A 12311-nucleotide genomic window follows, 5' to 3' on the forward strand; every position below is an offset into this window, starting at 1 on the left:
CTCTCTCTCTCTCTCTCTCTCTCTGCCTTTCTTTCTACTACCCTCTTTACTCCCCCTGCTATGCCCTAAGCAAAGTTTATTCTATACTACACCTTATAGAGGCTGGTCCCTCAGAGGGAAATAATGCCTTAGTATGTGCCTGAGGAGTTAGCCCCTAACCCTATACCTTACCATTCATCCACCAAAACATTCCTTCTCTCACCTTTTATCTTTTTATAAACACAACAACTGCTGTGTACTTCAATTTTTCAAATAAAATATAATCACAATATATATATTTAAGGGAAGAGAGTTTTGAGGGCAGCTCCGATCTATTGGCTCTACTCTTCTACTACAGACAAGCATCCCTGTCTGCATTATTTAATTGATTGTTTACTTGCTTATTTACTTATTTTCAATTTACATCTCAATGACAGCTTCATTTCTCCCCTCTTCCCAATCTTGCCCTTACACATCCCTCCCCACATTGCCCTTTCCCCTTCTCTTCTGATAAGAGAGTTACCCTTGCATACTACCCCACCCTGGGGTGCCTTGTCTCTGCAGGACTAGACACATCTTCTCCTACCTAGGCTCAACAAGGCAGTTCGGGTGTGGGGAAAGGAATCCAATGATAGGCAGTAGAGACCATAACGGTGACTGTTCCACGTTTTAGGGGACACACATGAGGACCAAGCTGTGTATTTGTTACAGATATATAGAGGGTCTAGGTCTGTCTCCTGTATGCTCTGTTGTTGGTACCCAGTCTGTTTGACCCTGCATCTGCCTCAGTATCCAGCTGGAGGAAGCCTCTCAGGAGACAATTGTGTTAATCTCAGTGGAAAGACAACTTTTATGGGTTAATGAAGTCCCCATCCTTCCTTTTGAAGTCCTGTCATGGTACAAGAGGTGGCCACTTCAGTCTGTATATCCCGGCTGGTAGGAATCTCAGCTGGGGTTACGGTCATAGACGTCCCATGTACTCTCCTGTCCTACAGCTCTAGTTAGGAAACATAGATGCCCCCAACACCACCGTGCATATTTACATTCTCATTCCTAGCCATTTCTTGCCTCTATCTCCCTAGAACTGATTGGTATCCTCTGCCCTCTCCTCATCTCTTCTCTCTACGCAGTTCCCTCTGTCTACCTCCACTGAGTATTTCATTTCCCCTTCTTAGTGAGCATCATCCCTTGAGACTAACTTACTATCCAGTTACTTGTGCTTTTAGATTGTAGCATGATTGTCCTGCATATTATGACTAGTGTAATCTAGTGAGTACATATCGTAAGTGCTTTATGGTTCTGTGTTACCTTATTCAGCATGATATACTCATGTTCCAATAATTTGCCTGCAAAATTCATGAGGTTATTGTTTTTAATAAGAATAGTATTACACTGTCTGATGTTTCACATTTCCTATCCATTCTTCAGTGGAGGGACACCTATGTTGTTTCAAGTTTCTGGCTATTATGAACAAATGTGCTATGAACAATCTTGACCAAGTGTCCCTGTGTTATAGTGGGTGGTCTTTGTTTATATGCCCAGGGATGATATAGCTCGGTATTGAGTTATAAGTATTCCCAGATTTTTGTAAAACAACCAAATGTAATTTGAGAGAGGTTGTACTACTTTTCACTCCCACTTGAATTGGAGTGTCTTCTTCTTGCTCCAAGTACTTGTCAGCATGTGCTATCACTTTGGGTTTTGGTCTTAGTAATTAGCCTGCATGTAAATGGAATCTTAGCTAGAGCCCCTGAAATTTAATGATTTTTCTTCATATGAAAGAAAGAGGTAGTGTTTGCCATTTCAAGCTTTTGTCAAATTGTTTGATCCAACATTTTCCATAAGGAGGAGGTTTTTTGTTTAAGCTCATACTGAAGTCCACTCAGTGTTTCTCTGGCCAAGAGATAGATGGCTGTGTCCTAAGTTTAAACTTTGTTCAGTTTCAAGTCAAACCCGACTATTTGTTGCTTCCCTGATGATTTTGATTCAGGATTTGACGTCTGAATTGTATAATGTGATTTCATTACTTCACATTGCTAGCATCCACTGAAGAACGTTTCCTATAGGCTGGAGGGCCCAGTTTACACCTTTGATGGTTAATGAGAAGTCAGAGATAGGGCAGTTGAGAGACAGGCTCTGTGAGAGATATAGCAGGTTGGGTCCTGACTACATCAGTTGAATCTCTACAGGGCACCCAGGGTCATATAACATCACCAACAGTCACACATGTCATAGGAGTCAAGCATGTTTTCCTCTCCTGAAAGCCTGAAACACTTACAATTTGGAAAAGTCACCAGGTACAGGGGCTCCAAGAGAGCAAAACATCTATTCAAATGGAACCCACAAACTTAGCTGAGGAAAAATAAAACTAAGGCAGGCTGATTATGTGCCTGTGTACTGGAGGCTCTTCACAGAGATCTCCAGCCAGGGCAGATGGAAGGGTTCAGGCACAGGTGAAATTTCATGAGCAAGAAAGGGGAACAGCCTATTTGGACTCCGTGGCCTCTGCTGCTGCTCTCTCCACTGCTACCGTAGTTGCTGTTGTTCCAAGATGCTGCACTGGCCACTGTAGTACAGGGGAGCTCCTGGAGGCATTTTAGGAGAGAAATTCTCTTTCTTGGTGGTGATGTTACAACTCTTATGACAGAATCTCTCAAAAGACAAAGTAATTCTCACACAGTTTATTTCTTCTGGATAGGATCTTTGTGTAACTTTCCGGGGTAGATTGGGGGTCTGACAGTGGATACTTCTGATTGGTTTGGTCTGAGATGTTTGGAGTGTCTCATTTACCTGGGGAAGTGCTTGGAGCTATTGCCTCTAAGTGACTGACTGCTACAAATATCCCTATGGGGAGGGCAATGTGGAAGGATGCAGGTAAGTGAAAGGGGCCTGCTTCTAGGAACAAGGAAAGGTCCTGCCATCCGTAGCTGCTAACCGGAACTCAACCTTAGCAGATTTTCTCTCAGTGCCCACAGTCTTACAGTAGATCATAGCTCAGACAGTGTAGAATGAGAAGACTAGTCAATTAGAAGAAAAGGATAATCTCAATAATAATATGTTTGGATGTTGGCCACAGTTAATAGCCATGTATTATGTTCCTTATGTATGGAAAGAAGATACCATCAGTTAGTGTTAAAAATGCTAATTGTTTCATCACTAAATTTTGGACATGTACTTGAAAACTTTATGTTAGAAGAGAAGAAGGCAATTGATTTCAAATATCATTTAAGTAAACAGTACAAATGTTACTAAAACTGAAGTCATAGGAGAAACAATACATTACCAAATCTCACTGGCTTTTCTCATCCACTGAGTCATTTTCAAAAATATCAACGTAATAATTTGTTCTTATTTTACACTGCTAGATTGTAGAACCACTTAGTGATTCTTCTATTGTTTGAAGAAACAAGAAGTTAATAGACTATGACACTGAAGATCATGTTCTAGAGAATTTCCATGGCTGGAAAAAGAGTCCATATCTTTAATCATAAAAGCCATGCTTAGACATCATAGGGCAGAGCTTCCTAGATTTTGAAGTGATTCTGGAAAGAACTTGTTGATCCTCTGCGCCCCCTGCTGGTCCTAAGAATCCCTGTAGGAAGTTTTTGTGCAAGTTCACACTGGACTTCCCTCACTGTGTCTCTGGTACAGTAGTAAGTGCCTGTGTCATCAGTTTGCAGACTGTTCATTTTTAAGAAAACTTGGTTCTTGGAGGTGTCCCTGCTGATGCTCAGTCGGGATTTGAGAGCTGAATTATATGCTGTGTCTCCATCATACCACATTCTTCCCATCCACTCAGGACCTTTTCCTGAAGGCTGGCGAACCCAGCTTACACTATAGCTGGTTAGTGAGAACCCAGAGACAGTGCAGGTGAGGGACAGGGTCTCTGAGGGCTTCACCAGACCAGGTCCTGACTCCTTCAGCTGCACCTGGGACAGGACACCTGGGGACAAGCAACATCACCATTAGTCATTCATCCTATAGATTAAGTGCCTGAGTCCCTCTCCTGAAACTCTGAAACACTTACAGCTTGGAAGTGTCACCAGGCAGAGCAACAGCACCAGGACAGCCATGTTTTGATGGAGGCTCTAGTGAGAAGGACTTAGGTCTCCTCAGCTAGACCTGGGCTTTCAGTCTGAGCCTGAGGGCTGCTTTGCATCGAGGGAGGATCCTGAAAAGATAAAAGGAAGTGCAGGGCAGAATTTCTAGTTTCCTCTCCATGTGCTTGAGATTACCTTTGTGCTTAGAAAAAATGGAGTTAAAAACTTAGGAAGTTTTCCCTGTTAATGTTTGGATTTCCAATTCTAAATAAAAGACAGAAAGAATTAGTCACATTGTGCAGGCCTTGGAAGCAATGAAAGGGGCAAGGAGATGGGTAGGTTTATGGGTGAATCCTTTTTCGTACAGTACAAGTAAAACTGGTTACTTTATCTTCAATGCAATAGTATATTATTGTAAATTGCAGTAGAGGATGTAGGATGGATTTGGGGTTCGTTTTTTCCCTCAGGAATTCTTTCCCTTGGATTCATTTCTTTCCTTTTATTTTAGATTTTTATATTTCATTATTGCCTTCAGAACAGCATTAATGACACCTGCTTCACCAGGCTGTTTGAGAATAAAGATACAAAACCACAGACTTTAAATAGTCTTGTATTGTGATTGCTTTTCAAGTTATCTTCACATAAGTTGACAACAATAAATATCGGTATGATAAGTACGTATTATTTGATTTTTTAGTATAAAAATATAGAAGTGATGATTATTTAATTTTGTGCAAAAACTGTATGATTATTACCTGACAAATAGTCATCAAATTGTTTTCCAACTATATATTTATACTTTTTGATATATGAGGTATCAAATGTTTTAAAAATGAAAACACTTTCTGTGGACTCTCCTTAATCTCATCACTTCCGAAGAAGAAGAAATAACTTTTAAGAAAGCAGTTCACAAATATTTAGTCCATTTTCTTTCAAAGATTTATCTGAGAGTAGATCCAAGAGACTGATGTGGTCCTATGTCAGTAGGCTGAGTGACAGCCTTCCTCTTTAGGGACACTGTAGTTGGGACCTAGTCTTTACACCTCTTAATTTTTGTCAGTTTCTCTGTATCAATGTACATTCATATATCTCTGTTTGTCTCTTGTTTCAGCTTGTAGCACATAAACATGTTCTAAACATGATTATCCATTGGTGAATGTAGGGAACATTAACTGTTCATAACAACTCATAAAAATCAGTAGCATGACACCAGCTTGTTATGTTAACTGAAGTGAAAGTTAAGCCAGAGATCACTCAGTGATGAGGCAAAGTGGAGCAGAGGACAGGCATGAACATGAGGAACCTTATGCCTTGGAGTGTTGATCACCATAGAGAGTAAGAGACTGGAGAGCTTCTCCTCATGCCTTGGTAATGGAAACACCAGGGAAGACAAGTACAGAGCTATCACAGTTTGTTTGCTAGGACTCCAAGAATGTAGATCTATTACTTGGCCTTGGTGTCCTCACATTGTGTTTTTCTTATTTTTTGTGCATGATATTTGTACTCTGAGCAGGTGTGGTCCAGGCCATTCACATTAGGGAGAAACTCATCCATTTAATTGTCATTTACAAACAGTATTAGTGCTGTGTTCCTCTTTTTCTGATCCTCTGAATGTTAGGAGGATATTTTTCAGACATTATTCTCAGTCGATCTCATCTTGGGTTTATCTGATAGTTTCATTGTGGTTACAAAAGTTGGGAAAGGAGTATCATAGAAATAAATGCACCTTTCTATACTATATTGGAGAATGTGATGTAAGTCCATGTATTCATGTGTTTTTGTCTTTGGTTACTTCAGAGATAATCTGTGTCTCTATTCTGTCCCACAATGCTGCTTTCCATAAATCTACCTACAATAAAGTTACTAGAAAAAAAGTCATTAGCAAAAGCATGAGTTCATGATAAAGCCACACATTATTTGTAATCATCTTAAATTTCAGATTTGGATCCTTTCTTTAGTCACACGTTTATTTACATTGATAATCATTTATTTGGTTATGTTGCTAGGACAATACCAGACTGTTTGTTTGTGTGGTGACTAGGATTTTATCAATGCAATACAAACTATAGTCATCAGCACAAAAGGAACCTCAATTGAAAACAAAACAAAACAAAACAAACAACAACAACAACAACAACAACAAACAACCTATCCATCAGACTGGTCTACAGGCAAGTCTGTGGAGTTATTCTTATAAATGACAATAAGGGAAATCCCAGGCAGATGTGTTTGGTGCCACTGTGGTACTGTGTTCCTGAGTTGTCTTAGAAAGGTCGTAGAACCACCATGGAGACACAATTATTCAGAGGAGTTTCTTCATGGTGTCTCATTCAGTTCTCACTTTCAAGTTCTTTCCTTGACTTCATGTTCTAATTTTCCTCTGTGATATTTTATAAGAATAAATATGGCAGAAACTCTTTCCTTCCCCCATTGCTTCTGATCATAATGTTCTATATCACATACGAAGAGGAAGATAGGCATGTGTGAGCTACAAGCAACATTCAGTGAAAATGTCTTCCTATGACTTCACGTGTCACGCCTCCTGATAGAGATTCCTGACAGAGAGACAGTGCAACTGTGAGATCAAGAAATCAACCCTGACATGTAAAAATGTATTTCAAATGAAAATGTCACTACCTGCCATCAGTGTACAAATATACATGAGATTTCTGGGTCATGTGATCGCTATTTCTAAATCCATGGGATCCTGCATATTAAATGCCAAAGTTGAACAGTATCATGCTCATGTTCATGGGGGACAGGGGCCCCTTTCTCTCCAAGCAGGCAACTCTTCTTTTCATTTACTTTTTCAAATGTTCTCATATCATTGGTTATCAGAAGTGTTTCATTTAGAATTTAAATTCCATTTCTATTGTGATTTGAGATGTTGAATTTATGAAACGTCTTCTGCCCACATTCACTGACTAAAAGGAAGGACCCCAGTTATTTAGAGGAGGACAGAAGGCAGAAAGTTGTGTGCCCAAGAAAATACTTTGTCTGTCTTCTCCTTTTTGTAGTCTATGTTTTATCCTGGAGACTCACATCTCAGACAAGTGATAAAAATCAATTGTTCTTTAAAAGAAAAATATGACAACTGTTGGCACTTTGTCTGAGCTCTGCCACAGAGTTACCTGACAATGGCCAGGTATGCCTGAATCACTGTAAAAGGGGCTGTTGCCTGCTCCACTCTCTCTTGCTCTTGTCTTCTTGCTCCCACTCTGTCCTCCTGCTCCATCCCTATTCTCTCCTCATTCAGTCCTCTCCTCTCCAGTGCTCAAGGCCATACTTTACTCCTCCATTCTTCTACTCTCTCTGTGTGTCTTTGTTTCTGTGTCTGTGTCTGTCTGTCTGTCTTTCTCTGTCTCTGTTTTTCTCTCTGTCTCTCTGTTTCTGTCTCTGTCTCTGTCTCTGTCTCTGTCTCTGTCTGTCTCTGTCTCTCTCTCTCTCTCTCTCTCTCTCTCTCTCTCTCTCTCTCTCTCTCTCTCTAACTTTCTTTGTTTCTACTAGCCTCTTTAGTACCCACTCTATGCCCTGAATTAATTCTCTTCTATACTGTGCATTATTGTGGCTGCTCCCTCGAAGGGAAAGAATGCCTCTGTATGTGCCTGAGGTGTTACCCCCCTACACTATATCTTACCGTTCGCTCAACAGAACATATTCCTTCTCTCACCCTTCATCATTTTATAAACACAAAAACCACTGTATTAGAGTACTTCAATTTCTCAAATTAAAAAAAATCATATGATATATTTAAGAGAAGAGAATTTTGATGGCATCTCCATTCTATTGGCTCTTCTATTCTACTACAGACAAGAATCCCTGTATGCATTATATATTTGATTGTTTACTTGCTAATTTACATATTTTCCCTTTACATCCCAATCACAGCCCCCTTTTCCCCCTCTTCCCAGTCTTGCTTTAGAAATCCCTCCCCACATTGTCCTTTCCCCTTCTCCTCTCATAAGGGGAGTCACCCTAGGATACCACCCCACCATGGCATGCCTTATCTCTGCAGGACTTGACACATCTTCTCCTACCTAGGCTCAATGAGGTAATTTGGGTATGGGGAAAGGAATCCAATAATAGGGAGTAGAGACCATAACAGTTACTCTCCCACTTGTTAGGGGACCCTCATGAGGACCAAACTGTGTATTTGCTACAGATATTTAGAGTGTCTAGGTCTGTCTCCTGCATGCTCTGTTGGTTGCCCAGTGTGTTTGACCTTGCATCTGCCTCAATATACAGATGGATGAAGCCTCTCAGGAGACAGTTTTGTTAATCTCAATGGGTAGACAATTTTTGTGGGTTAATGAATGTCTCCAACTCCCCTTTTGAAGTCCTGGCATTGTACAAGAGGTGGTCACTTCAGTCTCCATATCCTGGCTGGTAGGAATCTCATGTGGGGTTACCATCATAGACTTCCCATGTACTCTCTTGTCCTAGGGCTCTAGTTAGGAAATTACTATGCCCCCAAAACCACTGTGCATATTTCAATTCTCATTCCCACACATCTCTTGCCTCATTCTGCCTAGAATGATTGGCATCCTCTGTCCCCTCCTCATCTCTTCTCTCTACCTAGTTCCCTTTCTTTGTCTACCTCCATTGAGTATTCAATTTCCCCTTCTTAGTGAGATTCATGCATCATCCCTTGGGACTAACTTACTATCCAGTTACTTGTGGTTTTGGATTGTAGCATGATTGTCCTGCACATTATGACTAGTGTACACCTATAAGTGAGTACATACCATATATGCTTTATGGTTCTGTGTTACCTTATTCAACATGATATTCTCAAGTTCCTTTTTGCCTGCAAAATTTATAATGGCTTGCCTTAATAGGAATAGTATTCCACTGTCTAGATGTTTCACACTTCTTATCCATTCTTCAGTTGAGGAACACCTATGTTGTTTCAAGTTTTAGGCTATGATGAATAAAGCTGCTATGAACATTGTTGAGCAAGTGTTCCTGTGCTATAGTGGGTAGTCTTTTGGGTATATGCCCAGGAATGATATAGCTTGGTATTGAGTTATAAGTATTCCCAGATTTTTGTAAAACAACCAAATGTAATTTGAGAGATGTTGTAAAAGTTTTCACTCCCACCAGCAATGGAGGAGACTTCTTGGTAAAATCCTTATCAGCATGTGCTATCACTTGGATTTTTGGTCTTAGTAATTTGGATGCATGTAAATTGAAACTCAGTTAGAGCTCCTGACATTTAATGCAGGTTCTGAATATGAAAGAAACAGCGAGTGTTTTTCCTTTCAAGCTTTTGTCAAATTGTTTGATACAACAGATTACATAGAGAGGATGTTTTTTGTTTAGGCTCATACTGAAGTTCTCTCAGTGTTTCTCTGGCACAATGGTAGATAGTTGTGTCCAAAGTTTGAACTTTTTTCAGGTTCCAGAAAACTTTACTGTTCGATGTATCCCTCCTGATGGTGACTTAGAATTTGAGATCTGAATTGTACAATGTGATTTCATTACTTCACATTGCTAGCATCCACTGCAGAACTTTTCCTAGAGACTGAAGGACCCAGTTTACACCATGGATGGTTAATGACAAGTCAGAGATAGGACAGTTGAGAGACAGGGTCTGTGAGGTATGCAGTAGGTCAGGTCCTATCTACTTCAGTTGTACCTCTACATGGCACCTGGGGTCATATAACATCACCAGCAATCATCCATGTCATAGGTGTCAAGCCTGTCTTTCTCTACTGAAAGCCTGAAACTCTTACAGCTTGGAAAAGACACCAGGTACAGGAGCTTCACAGAAACAAAACATCTTGTCAAATGGAACCCCCAAACTGATCTGAAGGAAAATAAAATTAAGGCAGGCTGATTGTGGGCCTGTGTACTAGAGGCTGTCCACAAATATCTCTACCCAGGCCAGATGGGAGGGTTCATGTAAAGGGGAAAGTGTGTGAGCAGGGAGGGAGAATTACCTTCTCAGGCTCTGTGGCCTCTGCTGCTCTTACTGCTGCTGTTGCTGCTACCTCCACTGTTACTAGAGCTGCTGTTTCTCCAAGATGCTGCACTGGGTTGCAGGGGACCTCCTGGCAGTGTTTTGCCAAGAGTAGTTATCTTCCCTGGTGGGGGTTTTACAGGTCTTATGACAGAAGCTCTCAGAAGGCAAAGTAATTCTCACACACCTTTGTTCCTTCTGGATAAAATCTGTATACATAGTTCTGTGGTGGGTTGGGATCTGACAATGGGTACTGTTTATAGGCATGCACTGGGGGGTTAGGAATGTGTCATCTACATGTAGAATGACTTGGTGGTGTTGTTTATAAGTGACTGTTGGCCACAAATAACTCTGGGGGTGAGGGTGCGGCTGCAGAAGGCTATGGTTTAGTGACAGGGGCCTGGAGCTAGGATCAGACAAAGTTCCTACCATCCCTTCAGGATCTCTGGTGTTTCTAGCCTTAGCTCAACCTGACCAGGCTTTCTCTTACTGCCCACCCCCATGGAAGACATCATAGCTAAGACAGGATAGAATGAGAAGACTAGACAGTTAGATGGAAAGGATTATTTCAATAATAATATGTATGGACGTGGGCCACAGTGAATCACAATGTATTGTGTTCTTTATATCTGGAAAGAAGATATTATACGTTAGCACTGAAAGTGCTAATTGTTTCACCATTAAATTGTGGACATGTATTTGAAAATGTTAGAGAAGATGAATGCAATTGTCTTCAAACATTATTTAAGTAAACAGTAGAAATGTTATTAAAACTGCAGTCATGAGAGAAACAATAGGTTACCAAATCTCACTGGCTTTCCTCAACCACAGTGTTTCACTGAGTTTTCTTTATAAATATCAACTTCATAATTTGTTCTTATTTTACACTGTTAGATTGTAGAAACACTTAATGATTCTTCTATTGTGTGAAGAAACAAAATTTAACAGAATATGATTATCACACTGAAGAGTATGTTCTACAGAATTTCCATGGCTGGAAGAAGAGTCTATATATTTAACACAAAAACCCATGCTCAAAGAGCATAGGTCATAAGTTCCTAGATTCTGAAGTGATCCTTGAAAGAACTTGTTGCTCCTCAGTGCCCCCTGATGTTCCTAAGAATCCCTGTAGGGAAGTTCTTGTACAGGTTCACAATAGACTTCCCTCACTGTGTCCCTGGCACAGAAGTACATGGCTGTGTCTTCAGTTTGTAGGATGTTCATTTTTAAGAAAACTGGCTCTTGGAGCTGTCCCTGCTGATGCTTAGTCAGGATTTGAGAGGTGAATTATAATCTGTGCCTCCATGACTCCATATTGCTTCCATCCACTCCAAACCTTTTCCTGGAGGCTATCGAACCTAGCTTACACCACAGCCGGTTAGTGAGAGCCCAGAGACAGTGCAGGTGAGGGACAGGGTCTCTGAGGACTGCACCAGGCCAGGTCCTGACTCCTTCAGCTGCACCTGGGACAGGGCACTTAGGGATAAGCAACATCATCATTAGTCATTCATCCTGTAGACTAAGTGCCTGACTCCCTCTCCTGAAACTCTGAAACATTTACAGCTTGGAAATATCACCAGGAAGAGCAACAGCATCAGGATAGCCATGCTGTGATGAAAGCTCTAGTGAGAAGGAGATGTGGCTCCTTAGCTAGGCCTGGGCTTTTAGTCTGAGCTTGAGGCCTATTTTGCATTGGTGGAGGTTCCTGAAATGATGAAAGGAATTGTGAGGAAGAAGAATTTCTAGTTTCCTCTCCAGGTGTTGAGATTACCTTTGTCCTTAGAAAAAATGGAGCTGAAAACTCAGGAACTTTTCCCTGTTAATGTTTGGATTTCCAATTCTAAATAAAAAACAGGAAGTATTAGTCACATTGTGCAGGTCTTGGGAGCAAAAAGGGGTGGGAGGATAGGGAAGTTTTAGTAGGTGAATCTTCATTCATGCAATACAAACAGAACAAATTACTGTTTTGTCTTTATTTCTGTCCACACAACACAGAATCTCATCTCCATCAAGTACCTTTAAATAACTATAAAATAAATACAGGTAAAGTCAAGCAGAGTCCCAAGTACACAGAGAGTAATCTGTGTTCAGCGTTGATAACTGGATGTGAAAAGTTGGTTATCTAGGGTCGGGCTCGTATATTCAAGCTGCAGGTTCAGAGTAGTGCTGGCTTTCATGGGCTATATTTATTACAGTTTCTACCATTAGACACTAGGCAGGAGGTAGTGCTCAGAGAAGATATAACACATCAAATACATTGATGACAGTTACAGAATTTAACACAGTATTGCAGTTTTCATATTCACATTTTCTTTGTTAAGCATTCCACA

General features: G+C 40.6%; 1 gene segment (V, D, J or C); it reads right to left on the reverse strand.

The window, feature by feature from the left end:
- Positions 1 to 3503: 3503 nt before the first annotated feature.
- On the reverse strand, positions 3504 to 4080 carry LOC134479160 (Ig heavy chain V region PJ14-like). The segment is given in 2 exon segments: positions 3504 to 3922; positions 4007 to 4080. Coding segments are annotated over 2 exon segments (465 nt in total).
- Positions 4081 to 12311: the final 8231 nt, after the last annotated feature.

This window comes from Rattus norvegicus, chromosome 6 (genome assembly GCF_036323735.1).
Source record: "Rattus norvegicus strain BN/NHsdMcwi chromosome 6, GRCr8, whole genome shotgun sequence".
Lineage (NCBI taxonomy): Eukaryota > Metazoa > Chordata > Mammalia > Rodentia > Muridae > Rattus > Rattus norvegicus.